The sequence below is a fragment of the Engraulis encrasicolus genome, chromosome 7, assembly GCF_034702125.1.
Source record: "Engraulis encrasicolus isolate BLACKSEA-1 chromosome 7, IST_EnEncr_1.0, whole genome shotgun sequence".
In the NCBI taxonomy this organism is placed as follows: domain Eukaryota; kingdom Metazoa; phylum Chordata; class Actinopteri; order Clupeiformes; family Engraulidae; genus Engraulis; species Engraulis encrasicolus.
In genome coordinates, this window is record NC_085863.1 from 47,588,808 (window position 1) to 47,604,696 (window position 15,889).

Consider the following 15,889-nt stretch of genomic DNA (forward strand, 5'->3'; position numbering starts at 1 on the left):
CTCCTCTCCTCTCCTCTCCTCTCCTCTCCTCTCCTCTCCTCTCCTCTCCTGTCCTCTCCTCTCCTCTCCTCTCCTCTCCTCTCCTCTCCTCTCCTCTCCTTCATCCTTTCCTCTCCTTTCTTCATCTATCTACTCCTCACTCTTTTTCTCCTCTCATCTCCTCTCCTCTCCTGTCCTCTCTTTTTCTCCCGACCTCTCCTCTCATCTCCTCTCGTCTCCTCTCCTTTCCTTTCCTTTCCTTTCCTTCCCTTTCCTTTTCTTTCCTCTCCTTTCCTTACCTATCCTATCCTATCCTCTCTCCTCTCCTCTCCTCTCCTCTCCTCTCCTGTCCCTCACTCCTCTCCTCTCCTCTTCTCTCATTTTCTCCTCTCCTTTCCTCTCCTCTCCTCTCCTCTCCTCTCCTCTCCTCTCCTCTCCTCTCCTCTCCTCTCTCCTCCCCTTCCCTCTCCTCTCCTCTCCTCTCCTCTCCTCTTCTCTTCTCTTCTCTCCTCTCCTCTCCTCCAACCTCCTTGCAGCCCTCGTCTTCTCTCTCCTTCTATCCTCTCCGTTCCTGCTTTTCTCTTGTCTATCCCTTAAAAAACTCTCTTTTCACCTCTCCTGGCCTCATCTCATCTCCTTTCCTTTCATCTTCTCTACTCTCTTTTTCAGTCCTCTCCTCCTTCACTTTCCTTGTCCTAAGTTCCCTCAATTGCCCCCCCCCCCAACACACATAAATGTAGACACACATACATGCACACAGACATGCATGCCCAGACACACGCACGTGCACACACACGCAAGCACAAACACACACATACACACACACGCACGCACACACACATGCGCACGCACACACACACGCGCACGCGCACACACACACACACACACACACACACACACACACACACACACACACACACACACACACACACACACACACACACACACACACACACACACACACACACTCACACACGCGCACGCACACACACACACACCAACTATACCCAGCTGTGTCCCTGTTCCACTTCCTTTAACGCCGACCTCCGGTCTGGCAGTCTACAGCCCAGGAAGAAAAAGTGAAGGACACAGAGGGAGAGAGGAAGAGAAAGAGAGAATTAGAGAGAGAGAGAGCGAGAGAGCGAGAGAGCGAGAGAGCGAGAGAGCGAGAGAGCGAGAGAGCGAGAGAGCAAGAGAGCAAGAGATGGAATGGGATAGTAGAAACGAGAATATTACTTTTGGGGAAAACTGCGTAAAAATATGCAACAGGAATATTGCGGGAATGGCAGCTTTGATTCCGGCCCTGGTCACTCTGCCATCATCATTGTACTGCCCATATGGGCTGTCATCCCTGGATCACAAGCAGCTCATTTGTCTTATAAGTGTATCCATTAAACTGTTGTGATTGTCCATCCATCCATATTAATAATATTGGTAACACTTTAGAATAATGGATGCAAAAAAACATTATAAAGACTTAATAAATAATTAACTATTGATGAACAAAACATTAACAAACGTTTGTAAATGATTAGGAAATGTAAACCAATGCTTGTAAATGACTAGGAAATGTTATGTTAATATTTCATATTTATCAAACATTTACAAGTTGCTTGTAAATGAATAAAATAGTCTGTTATAAGGTGTGTAAAATCTTGAATATATCATTTGTAGATATTTTATAAAGCATTAATAAAGCTTAGTTAATAATAAAAACATTTGTTAATGTTTTATTCATCATTAGTTAATTATTTACTGAGTCTTTACTAAGGAACATTATTATAAAGTGTTACCATAATATTCTGTCAATATGCATCCACATGAACTATTTGTCTTGTCTTGTGTTCTTATCTCTATCTGTTTGGGTTTCCCATGCCAACATGAATGAATACTCATCACATAATTGGGATTATGGCAAATTACTGTATGAAATCATGAATTTTGAAAATGAAATCACTGAAATCACTGTCTGTTCTGTCTTGTGTGGCAGGTAAAGAGTTCCGTGTGATGGCCGCATCTAAGCGTGGTGCGTCCATAGACGAGATTGGTGTATCATCGGCAGCAGCATCAGCAGCAGCATCATCTCCACCACCATCGTTGCCGACAGCAACAGCTCCATCAACACCAGCTCCACCAGCAGCATCAGGACCAGTGGGGCGTGGACGCGTGGCTCAGCTCATGAAGACCTTCAGTGTTTCTAGTGACGCAGGCCCACCTGGCTCCAGTCAGGCCGCTGCTCCCTTCACTCGCACCGGCCCTGGCGGCGGCCCCGCAAAGCCTGCCCTCCCCAGCAAGCCGAGCCACCTACGCCTCCAGCAGTCGGCCTCGCTTAGGTAGACTTTGGCCCTCCCTCCCCCACCTCCCTTCTCCAGGAACTGTTTTCAGACCGGACAGACCTAGAGTTTGGAGTCGGTCCCTGCACCAAGACCACTCTGAACCGAAGTGCTTGTGCATCAACCATCTGAACCAAGTCCATGATGTGTCATCAGTATGGGAAATTGCTTTGGCACCCTCAAAAATGTCGCCACTGTTCATTGCAAAAAATCAGAGCATTCGGTCATGGTATTTGAGATGTTTTTTATTTTTATTTTTATTTTCTTATGTGTACATGTCAGCTGTGTTAAGGTTAATTGTCGGAACTGAGACTAGCACTAGCAGTTCTCTGTGTGTCCACAACCAATAACCGGGATCCAGACTGTGTAAAATGAAGTCTGGAACCAACTGTAAAGAAAATGCATCGATCTTTTCATGATGGTTCTAGTTAACAGTGTCAACAATGGCCAATCTGTGCATACGAGGCACTGAAGTTACATTACACCAACGTGAAAAGAGCTATGCAACACGTTGCCTTATTTTGCCACATTGCCTTATTTGTAAAGTGTTTCTAAGCAATGATTAGAATGATGGACCTCCAGGACTTTGTACTGGGCATGGGATGAGCACCACTGAAAAAAAGGAAAACGATTTTGGCGACCAAAAATGGGGTGCATTGCCTTATTTTTAAAATGTTGGTTCTGAGTAGCAATGTTTGTAATGATGGACCACCAGGACTGTATTGGATGTCGACTGGGCACCACTAAAAAAGAGAAAAAGATTTTGGGGCATCACCCCGAGCGCACATAATAAAATAATCCCCTTCATGCCCCTGTGGAGCCCTGGACTCCCTCAGTCGTCCTCCCAGCGACCCCCAACCCTTGGCGGTGCCCCTGACCCGGGCAGTTAACAGGACACGCTAGTCATCTGAAAGGGGCTCCCCACCTAATGCATACAATATCATGGGTACCCAATTTTGGGCCCTTTCTCCCCTGGGACTGGGACAACTGACCTGCTTGTCTCCCTTCTGTCGGCTTCCCTGTCCCTGTCTTTGTGGTCCTTGTACCGTAGGCTTGCTCATGGGAGGTTGAAGATGCACCATGGTGCGGTGTAGTGTGGTGTGTCTCTCTCAGGAACCACTCCAGCTCCATTCTGACTATGTCTCCCACAGCGGATGAATGCAGACATGTTTAGCTTGTACTGTTGCCATTATTGTTTCTATTGAGCATTGTGATTGGTTGTTATTACTGCTGTTTATTATTGACTTGCATTTTGACTATGCTGGACTATTTTGCCAGCTGGAATGACGTGCCAAAGATGCAGGCTTGTCACAATGCCATCTTTTTTCTTTTTCAGTTTTTTGCTTCTTTTTCATTTTACAGTACTTGCAAATATATCTGACAATCGTTGTCATGTCATAAAACTCGCTGCGTAATCGATATGACAATCGCTCACTTGCTTGTCCTCTCTGTGCGTTTGTCAAACTGTTCTTCGTCTGTGCACTATTTTTTGCCACTGGTGTGGGTAGTTGAGGGTGGGGAGGGTGCGAGATTGATCTATACTCTTGCCCTCTTGAGTTCCTCGACAACCGGGCCCTGGATCAGAGGGTATAAGGTGACGGGATTACAGAAAAAGACACCTATCTGGTGGTTAGAGGGGCTCCATAAAAAGGCCCAGCATGGCTCACATTTAAGAAGCAATAAAAGTATCGCCAGTCCGCGTAGTTTGTGTCCCTCCCCACCCAAAAAATAGTAAAGAAAAGTGGATCATGAGGTCATTTGGAAACAGAGTATTTTTGGATGGTTCGGACTCTCCTCTTCAGCAGACTTTTGCAAAGCAGGCTCTTTTGTTTTATTTTTTTCCCACATTTTTTTTTACGAGAAATGTTTTAGGTTGTGTCAGAATACAGCTCTCTTGTAGGCTACAGAGCCAAGTAGGCCATACTGGAGAGGACAACAAGCAACCGCCCAGTAGGATGCCCTCCAGAGAGCTGCTCAGAAAACAAAAGTCTTCTGAGTGTGTAGCAAGAACCAGAGCTCGATGAAGGACAACAATCTATGATTGAAGACCAATAAAAAAAAATCTTCATTTGTTTACACACAAAAAAACGAAGATTTGTAATGAAGGTATGTGTGAGTCTTCAACAGATACTGTGTGGTGAGTCTGTAAAATCACAGTCCTTATGGGAGTTAATGCACAGAGGTTACCATCCCCAAAATGAACAGATGTTGCCACTATAAAGTATAAGTTTTGGTTAGTCAACTTTGGTATTGGGCTCTTTACTTCTCCCAGCTCTGCTGAGACTCAAGGGGCTTCAGCCTGTGCATTCTCCAGTTTACAACTGCAATAAAGGAGATTCTGTTGCGGGAGAAATACTGTACATGGCCTTATACATTATGCAACAATTGTGTCATACGTACATTGGTTCTCCTGCTTACAATGGGACAGCACAATCAATAGAAACACAGTGGTAAAGTACATTTCCAAGCCTCATGAACTTGGTTGAGGTTGAGTAGTTTCTTCACAACGTTGAACATGCTAGCAAATCGTCTTGACAACAAGCTATGGGAATGCCAGAGATCAGCCCATTTAAAAGTTCCACAAGTGTATGCAGTGCAAAGACACCCAGCGATGCAGTGGCAAAAAGAAAGTCGAGATATACTGTCTACTTAAATATTAAGTGACGCAAGGTGGATATGTGGTGAATTAACACTGTTTTCTACATTAAGAAGATGTGTGAATGTCATTTAAATGCATTTCCCACTACACAACACCACAATGTAACAGGAAATCAAAGAATGTTTCTGCCTGAAAAACAGCCTACAGTATATCACCTCTTCCTGCAACTTTCTGATCTACTAAAACGGCCATTTCTACATTTGATTTAATTTGATGTCCCCTTGACCTATTTATTTGTATTTGTACACCCAGTGGCACTTTTTTCGTTCTGTATTTTTTACTTCTCACTTTTATTTTCCTCCATAATTGTGTAATTGCCCATTTTGATAAACACTTGACCATGTTCAGTATTGCGTGTTTGTGTATATGTGCACAGTTGATATCCTTTCTCTTGCAAATATATTTGACTTTGAAAGATGCTGTGCGTTTGTGTTTGTGTTTGTGTGGTTGTGTTTGAATTTGTATCTGAGAGGACTGGTCCCCTGCAGACATTTACAAAATAGCAGAACAACAAAACACCCAGTATGCCTGAGAAAGAAAAATCAATTAGACATTTTGCCATGACATAGCCTACACCTTGAGATGATACCTGCGTTTTGGAGAGATAGGCCTATTTTGGTTTACAACTGAGGATTCCACGGGAGAAGCAGGCAGTCATATACAAGTTAAATTCATCCTAGTCCTCATGAGTAATTGTATTGAAACACAAGCTTTTTCAAGATCTTTGCCAGAGGCCAGGGACCTCTTATTTAAACAGAAAAGAGACAAAATCTGCCTCTATTCTATATTACACACAAAATATTATATATAGTACCCTAGTAACCACCATAGATTAATATCAGCTGTACACAATGACAAGTGTAGATATAACTTGTAGATACTGTATGCTGTAACAATCACCTTTTCAATGCACATGATGCAATGCAATACAATATACAACACAATAGCTAGGCTACTTTATTGTCAGTTTACGCTGTCATTTATTTTGCATTAATGACATATTGCAAGACGCTGACAATTATGTGACGCCCATTTAACTATTGTTTGCAATGTACCACATGCTCTTCCTGCAACTTTCTGATCTACTAAAACGGCCATTTCTACATTTGATTTAATTTGATGTCCCCTTGACCTATTTATTTGTATTTATACACCCAGTGGCACTTTTTTTCGTTCTGTATTTTTTACCTCTCACTTTTATTTTCCTCCATAATTGTGTAATTGCCCATTTTGATAAACACTTGACCATGTTCAGTATTGCGTGTTTGTGTATATGTGCACAGTTGATATCCTTTCTCTTGCAAATATATTTGACTTCGAAAGATGCTGTGCGTTAGTGTTTGTGTGTATTTGTTTGTGTTTGTATTTGTGTCTGAGAGGACTGGTCCCCTGCAGACATTTACAAAATAGCATAACACACAAAATATTATATATAGTACCCTAGTAACCACCATAGATTAATATCAGCTGTACACAATGACAAGTGTAGATATAACTTGTAGATACTGTATGCTGTAACAATCACCTTTTCAATGCACATGATGCAATGCAATACAATATACAACACAATATCTAGGCTACTTTATTGTCAGTTTACGCTGTCATTTATTTTGCATTAATGACATATTACAAGACGCTGACAATTACGTGACGCCCATTTAACTATTGTTTGCAATGTACCACATGTTGCAGGGCAGCGTTGACATGGAAGAGGTTGTTACCGAGCTAGCTAGGTATGTATCCTCTTGGCATTTGGCTTAACCTTGAAGGCGATGTGTATAGACACTTGTTTGAATTGATTTAGTGCCTGTGACATTATGTTGACAACGCACCAGTGAATGAGGGCCTCAGACTTCGGCAATGACTTCTGGGGCTGTTTCATCCTATTGAGCAGACATTGACACACAAGCACACACACACACACACACACACACACACACACACACACACACACACACACACACACACACACACACACACACACACACACACACACACACACACACACACACACACACACACACACACACACACACACACACACAGATATATGAGCATGCAGGCATGTTCAGGCACACACACACACACACACACACACACACACACACACACACACACACACACACACACACACACACACACACACACACACACACACACACACACACACACACACACACAGGCATGCACACGTGAACGCAACGCATGCATGCACGCACTTGCACACACATGAAAACTGAGTCCTGCTCTCTCTCCCTGGGAGAGCAACAATGGCCGCGGCTGTTCTCTGACGCACAGAGACGTCGCTGAGCAGTTTCCAGGCAAGCGCGGGAGGCCCCTGCTACCCCCTACCCTGACACACACACACACACACACATGCACACAGACACGCACGCACACACACACACACACACACACACGCATGCATGCACGCACGCACGCACGCACACACACACACACGCACACACACTTTTTCTCTTTCACCGCTTCGCTCTGTCACTCTCCCTCTAAACGACACACACACATTCTCTCATACACAGAAATACACACAGACACACACGAAACGCTATCTCTCTTACACGCCCACACACAAATACGCACCACCATACACACACACACACACACACATGAACACATACACACACACACACACACACACACACACACACATGAACACACATGAACACACACACACACACACACACACACACACACACACACACACACACACACACCACCACCACCACCACCACCAGCAGCCCCCCAGCCTCTTTCCTCCACGCCGTGCCGCGCCGCCTGCCTGGCCACTGGCGGTGGGGGCCTCTCCGATGAGAGATAAAAAAGGAGCCGTTGTTGTTTGGCACGGCGGCGGCGCAGGGGGAGATGGACGCCTCTGTTTCTCTCTCTCTCTCTCCCTCCCTAATGCCCTCCGCCCTCTATCTCCCAACACCCACAGAAAAACGAACGAGCAAGAGAGAGAGAGAGAGACAGAGAGAGAGAGAGACAGAGAGATAGAGAGACAGAGAGACAGAGAGACAGAGAGAGGCACAGAGGGGAAGAAAATAGCAGCGACGTTGCTGACGTTGTGTGTGTGTGTGTGTGTGTGTGTGTGTGTGTGTGTGTGTGTGTGTGTGTGTGTGTGTGTGTGTGTGTGTGTGTGTGTGTGTGTGGTGTGTGTGTGTGTGTGTGTGTGTGTGTGTGTGTGTGTGTGTGTGTGTGTGTGTTCTTGTGTGTGTGTGTGGCACGGGAGTATTGGTGTGGTGTGGTGTGGTGTGGAGCAGTAGCGTAGTGGAGCCAAGCGTGGAGGAAGGGAAGGAGGGAAGGATGGAAGGAAGGAGGGAGGGAGGGATGGAGGCCGAGGCCATGTGATAGGGAGAGCATGCGGGCGGGCGGTGGGGCGAGCGAGACTGGGCCCCCAGGCAGGGAGGCAGCGGAGCCTGCTGTGCTGGGCTGAGCTGAGGAGAGCTGAGCTGGGCTGCGCCTCCTGCATGATTAATCTGGCTGAGGGGCAGGAGCACACTGCTGCCACAGCCCTGCCTGACACACACACACACACACACACACACACACACACAGAGGGAGAGCGGGGGGGGGGGGGGGGGGGGGGGGGGGGGGGGGAGGGGGGGGGGGGTCATTAACTCTCTACTCACCATACAAACACGTACACACGGCGTTAAAAAAACACAACCACCACATCTGCTACAGTATTACTGCTACTAGAACAACTATATTACTACTGCTGCTGTTGCTACTACTACTACTACCACTACTCACACACATTCATTTTCTACTCACCACACAAACACATACATACCCAGCAATAGATAATAAGCACCACTACTACTACAGTACTATTACCAGAGATGATTGATGATAGGATAGGAGGAGAACGTTCACAAGCAGCGTCTTCCTGAATCAATATGATGTAGGGTTCTAAGCTCCATGTCTATGACCTGCCATGTCCCTTCAGCAGACTAGCGGGGGGTTCCCGATGAAAGGAATTGGTGAAAAGCATTAGTGATGCATAGAAATATTAATTTGTTGTTACCATTGAACATCTTTGCTATTCGTACTGCTAGAACTACTACTACATGTATTACTACCAGGGGAGACAACAAGGGGGACAAACGGTCTGTTGTCCCAGGCCCAGACAAATGTGGGGCCCAGAATTAGTTTGATGGGAGGGCCCTTTCTTATGATTTAGTCCCGGGCCCGGCCAACGCTGTCACTGGCCCTGATTACTACTAGTACTACAACTAGTGCTACTACTCCTACTACTATACCAGTACTGCTGCTGCTGCTGTTTTTGCCATTGCTGCTATTACTATAGCGGCTGCTCCGACTACTAAGCAGATGCTATCACTACAAATACTGCTACTACACAGACACTATCATCACTATCATTACGTCTACTGACATTGCTGCTATTGTTATTGCTACTAATATTGATACTACAACTACTTATACCACTACTACTACTACTACTACTACTACTACTACTACTACTACTACTACTACTGCTGTTGCTGCTAGTACTTCAATCACCACTAAAACTATTGATGATACTATTGAACTATTTTTTACTACTACTACTACTACTGTTGATGCACTACTATTGTAATAGCTGATATTATTGTAGATGCTATAAATACCAGTGCTATTGCCACTTACTGACCACCTTGTGTTCCCTGTCCTATTCTGGCGTATCTCCATTCCACTATTTAGACATCCCATTATTGCATCCCTCTAGTTAGACATCCTTTTAGACATGCTTTGAGGTACAGCTACACAGTAAATGTAACACTATTCAGTAATTCAACACTAGTCCCCGACAGCAATATAGGTTTGGGCCGGATCCAGGCCAGATAGAGAACGGGTCTGGCCCCGTTTCTTATTTTACTATAGCCCAGCACTGGGCCTGGTTAGGATTGCGGATCCAGAACAGATCTGAGTCAGAACTGGCACAGATCAGTCACTAATACCAAAACACGTGGATGGGATCCGGCCCAGATCTGTTCCTGTTTCATAATACAGATCATAATACGGATCAGGGCATCTGGCCCTGATCCGGGATTCATATAATTAATTCAGTAACAGCAATTAACAGTAACAGTCACTAACTCTATTCTGAGCACATGTTAGTGTTAAAGTAGTGAGTGTTGAATTAACACCATATATCCTAAAAAACAGTGTTGAATTCAACTACCCAAGTGTTAATTCAGCACTCAAAGTGTATTTGCTCACAGCAGTATTGAATTAACACTGCAAATTTTACTGTGTACTGCTACTCTCTCTAGTGATTATTTCCAGTACCATTACTGCTAATGCCACACACGAATAAAGACACACTGAACTTAAATGGTGACGTATATACCCTGTGGTATTGACCCCAAATACAAACACAGGCTAGTTTCTTCCTCCTTTTTCATTCTTCAGTCAGCTTCTCTCTGTCTTGTACTGTCCATGCCCCTCTACTCTGCTCTCTGCTTTGCTATTGCTATCGCCACCTGTCTCCCTGTGTCTTCCTCAATCTCCCTCCTACTTTCTCCCTCACACACACACACACATGCATGCACGCACACACACAGGTAGGGCCGCTGACAGCTTTGACTGGGCCTGGGACAAAGACATCTGAAAGGGCCCCAAACCCAATCAATACAATCCAATGAGGGTCCAATTCTGGGCCCCCTCTCTCCCTGGGCCCAGGACAAGTGACCCCTCTGTCCCCCCCTGTCTGCTTCCCTGCACACACGCACGCACGCACACGCACGCGCACTCACGCACACACACTCACACACACACACACACGCACACGCACACACACACACACACACACACACACACACACACACACACACACACACACACACACACACACACACACACTCAGTGCCCCTTTATGAATCTGGGTTGATGGCCAAGGCGTGGGCAAGTGGAGCCACCTGCAGTCTCGGTGGTGCCGTCTGAAAGTGGAGCGCCGTGCCGTGCCGCCCAGCCCAGCTCAGCCCAGCTCAGTGCCGCGTAGTGTAGCGTAGCGTAGCAACGCCTTGCACAGCGCAGGCAGCCCTGTTTGTGCCAGAGGCTCTGCTTGGCTCTGGTCACATGACGCCCGGCCAGGCAGCCAGGCAGGCACACACAGGCAGCCAGCGTGCACACACACATGCATGCACACACACACAGGCAGCCAGCGTGCACACACACATACCGTACACACACACACACACACACACACAGGCGTACGCGCATATATATACCAAACGCTTACAAACAGACACCCTCTCTCTCTCTCTCTCGTACACACACACACGCACGCATGCACACACACACGCACACACACACACACACACACACACACACACACACACACACACACACACACACACACACACACACACACACACTGGCTGTCATGAGATTGTGCGCTGCCGTGACGTCCACTGGCAGGCCTGTTTGATTAGGGGACGCAGGGCTGCGGGCTGCTGGGGGACTTCCACAGCAGAGAGCCATAGCAGAGAGGGCAGAGCACGGTACTGCTGCCTCCTCCCTCCCTCCCTCCCTCCCTCCCTCCCTCCCTCCCTCCCTCACTCCCTCCATCCCTCGCCTCTCCTGCCGGCCTGCCTGTCTGTCTGCCTCGGGTCCACCCATGCACTTTATTCTGGGACAGGGCTGGACTGTGGGAGAAATAGGGCCCGGGCACGTTTGACTTAAAGGGCCACCGCAGAATTGACTCACCGGTGTGCCCCGCACCCTCATGGACCCCTATTTTGAGAAATGCAAAGATTTAAAAAATAAATAGATAAATAAATGTATATATCTGAAAATAGGGGCCCACAAGGGTGCTGGGCCCACTGGGAAATGCCCGCTATGCCAGATGGTCAGTCCAGCATTGCTCTGGGATAGGATGGCCATCGTCGTGTCCAGTTTGGACGGCCATTAAAATGTTACTAAAAACTGCAGATGTCAGCCTATAACATGTCATACATAAACTAGAAATGCATTCTCACAGAAAATGCTGGAAGCGGGCTTGCCTTTGGGGGCAGAGATGAAACAAAGTACTATTGAGAAAACAAAGCTAAAAGAAATCTTGGAAAAACTCCATCCACCCAGTCAGAAGTTATGGGCCAAACAATTCAGCCATCTTGGATTCAGCCATCTTGAAAGTGTTGTAGCTCTGCGTTTTGGGGATATACTAAATGACATACATGGTATTTTAAGTTGGCTAAGGAACACTGCATATGATATAATTTTGAAAATCAACATGGCTTCGAGCGGGATTAGAACTCACAACCTCCATATCTGTAATCCAACCCCTTTGCCATTGATATTAAATGACATACAATACATGATATTTGAAGTTGGCTAAGGAACACTGCATATGATATCATTTTGAAAATCAACATGGCTTCGACTGGGGTTCGAACCTCCAACCCCCATATCCCTAATTCAGCACATTTGCCATTCATACTAAATGACATACATGGCATTTTAAGTTGGCCAAGGAACACTGCATATGATATACTTTTGAAAATCAACATGGCTTTGACTGGGATTCGAACCCCCAACCTCCATATCTGTAATCCAGCACATTTGCCATGCATACTAAATGACATACATGGCACTTTAAGTTGGCCAAGGAACACTGCATATGATGTAATTTTGAAAATCAACATGGCTTTGACTGGGTTTCGAACCCCCAACCTCAATATCTGTAATTCAGCACATTTGCCATCCATACTAAATGATATACATGTATGGCATTTTAAGTCGGCCAAGGAACGCTGCATATGATATAATTTAGAAAATCAACATTGCTTCGTGTGGGTTTCGAACCCTCAACCTCCATATCTCTAATGCAGCAGCATGCATTACCACTAAGCCAAGCAGCTAATTGTCATGCGTAGTCCAGCAAGACTACAATATATTACATTGCATTGCAGAGCTGAACAATGGACTTCTAGAATGCTTGCTCGCACCTGCTCGTTAAGAATGGAATCTTGAGACAGTGACAGTTGAAATGGAATCCTTCACTGGCTGCACCTGTTGTGATTGACTGAAAGACAGTTAGTATTGAGCCTTTCACAGGGGAGAAAATGAGAATGAGTTTTTTGTCTTTACAACATCGTTGTAAAAAAACTAAAAGGAGTTGGCACGTGTCCTTTTCACAGATCGGAGTCATGCTTGTGATGTCTCTAACAGTCTTTGAATGAAGTTTATAGGTTAAATTTTTCAGGCACAAATGGACCTCCGTGTGGGACATGCGCTGATCTCTTGAAAAATGCACTTTTCCAAAGACTGGGATTCTCCATAGAGCCAGGTCTGTTTTTTTTACAAACCTGCCATTTAAAAAGTATTGGGAGTTGGGAGATGAAACTTTCACAATTTGGAGACATCCCATAGAGCTCGCTAACAACGCGTCAACTAAACTTCTAGGTGAAAGTGTTGATGTTTTATGACCGAAAAAGCCTCCTACACTCTAATCTCTAGAGTGGCGGAACTGTGGTTCATGGAGGTTCCACCACTATTTTCAATGGGGACCCAGGCTTTCACAAAATCACCAAAAACGGGAAAACGACAAGAGACACGGAAAAGCCTATTAGTATACGCGATCTCCAAGCCGAGCGGTCGTTTTAGTTAGTGTTTGAACGGTGTCTCTATCTCGAAAGGCCTAGGAGGAGATCCATTTTCTATTTTTACTGCTGCCCTGCACAAGACCAAGCTATAAATAATAAGAAACAGGACTTAGAGATTACTATAAACGGGCCTTGCTCTGCAAGGGCCATGCTCTGCATGGTCCTTGCTCCGCAAGCCCGCTTAAAAATGAATACATAGAAAAATAGGTGTGTAAATACTGTAAGTAAACAAACCAAACAACAAAAAATAAAGAAATAAAACTACATGTACATACTATACATGCAAACAGTACATCCATCCATAGATACATATCTACACATGCACATTCATACATGTACTGTACATACACAAAGTATGTCACACATGTACATACAGTGCAGACCTACATATGCCCATAGTAAATACATGTAGAGTATGCCTACATACATAGCCTGCTTACATGCCAATATTCATGCACAGTGTACACACATACACATTCGCACCCATGCACACATAAACACATACACAAACATCCTTTTGTTTTCAACACAATTAGCACCGTAATCTGCAACATAATAACAATAACAGTGCAGAGGTGTTTGGTGCTGGTGCCCAGAGTGCTGTGAAGAGGTGGCCCACTGGAGGAGGCTCTATGGTGGGCGCCTCTACTGCCCGCCATCCTTATGTCACCCATATCCTCCTCCATCCCACTCCTCCTCCTCCTTTTCCTCCTCCACTTCCTCCTCCTCTTCTTCTGTCCCATGGTTACTCCTCCATTTCTTCCTCCTCCACCACCTTTTCCTCATCCCCCTCTTCATCCACCTCTACCTCCTCCTCCTCCTCCTATACGTCCTCCTCCTTAATCTCCACCTCCTTTTCCCCCTCCTCCTCCTCTTCCTCCTCTTCTATCCCACGCCTCCTCCTCCTTTTCTCCCCTCCACCTCCTATACGTCCTCCCCCTCCACCTCCTCCGCAGTCCGCATCCTCCTCCTCTACCTCCTTCTCCTGTGTTACACACCTCCACCTCCTCCTCCACCTCCACTTCCTCCTCCTCTTCCTCCTTCTCGTCATCTTCCTCCTCATCCTCCTCTTCCTCCTGTAATACACACCTCCTCTACCTCCTTCTCATCCTCTTCCTCCTCCATCTCCTCCTCCCCCCCCTCCTCCTCCTCCTCCTCCTCCTCCTCATCCTCTTCCTCCTCCTCCTCCTCCCTCTCCTTCCTCCTCCTCTTGCTCCTCCTCCTCCTCCACCTCCCCCTACCCCTCCTCCTCCTCCTCCTCCATCGCAGGGCTCAGCTCCTCCAGGCCAGCCCGGCGTGTACGGGGTTAACCCTCTGCAGTCCACTCCGCATTAACTGGAAAGGAATGAAGTGTCAAGCTTGTTCTCACCGCAGCGAGACGGTCGAAGCATTCCCCCCCCCCCACAACACACATGCACCCCCTCACACACACACACACACACACACACACACACACACACACACACACACACACACACACACACACACACACACACACACACACACACACACACACACACACTACTTCACCTCTCCACTTCCCCGCTCCCCTACACACACCATACCACGCACAAGCACACGCACACGCGCACACACACACGTACACGCACACACACACATAAACACACACACACAAGCACGAATGCACACGTATACACAAAAAACACACACACGCAAACACAAGCACACACAAGCAGGAATGAACTGGTGCACACACACACACACACGCACACACACGCACACACACGCACAAACACACGCACACACAAACACGCACCCCCCACCCCCCCACCAGCACTCATCCACTACACACATACACACACACACACATACACACACACACACACACACACACACACACACACACACACACACACACACACACACACACAACACACACACACACACACACACACACACACACACACACACACACACACACACACACACACACACACACACACACACACTTCTCAAGTCCTCTTTTCAGCTCCCCCCCTGCCTTCCCTTCACCACTATAGCCCTCGTCCACCACCTCCTCCCCCCACCACCACCACCACCACCTCCTCCACCTCCTCACCCTCCTCCCCCCGTCCGCCTCCACCTCTTGCAACCTCCCACAGCCGTGACCAAATTATTTTCTAGCCTCCCGAGATTCGCCTCGCCAGACAAAAATCTGCAGCGCAGCCCTGATTCAGTGCACAAGCACGCAGCCTCCCCTGTCCGTCTCGCTCTCTCTTTCTCTCCCACTCTCTCTCTCACTCTCTCTCTCTCCCTCTCTCTCTCTT

At 46.6% G+C, this 15,889-nt stretch overlaps 1 protein-coding gene across 1 annotated transcript in view; it reads left to right on the forward strand.

Annotated features, from left to right (window-relative positions):
- zgc:100829 (uncharacterized protein LOC445149 homolog) overlaps nucleotides 1-3,746 on the forward strand; it is a 37,046-nt gene extending 33,300 nt beyond the window's left edge. Inside the window, exon 8 of the mRNA XM_063203750.1 lies at nucleotides 1,970-3,746. Coding sequence (XP_063059820.1) covers nucleotides 1,970-2,316 — 347 coding nt within the window. The 3' untranslated portion in view covers nucleotides 2,317-3,746. The remainder of the gene's footprint in view (nucleotides 1-1,969) is intronic.
- The last annotated feature ends 12,143 nt before the right edge of the window (nucleotides 3,747-15,889 follow it).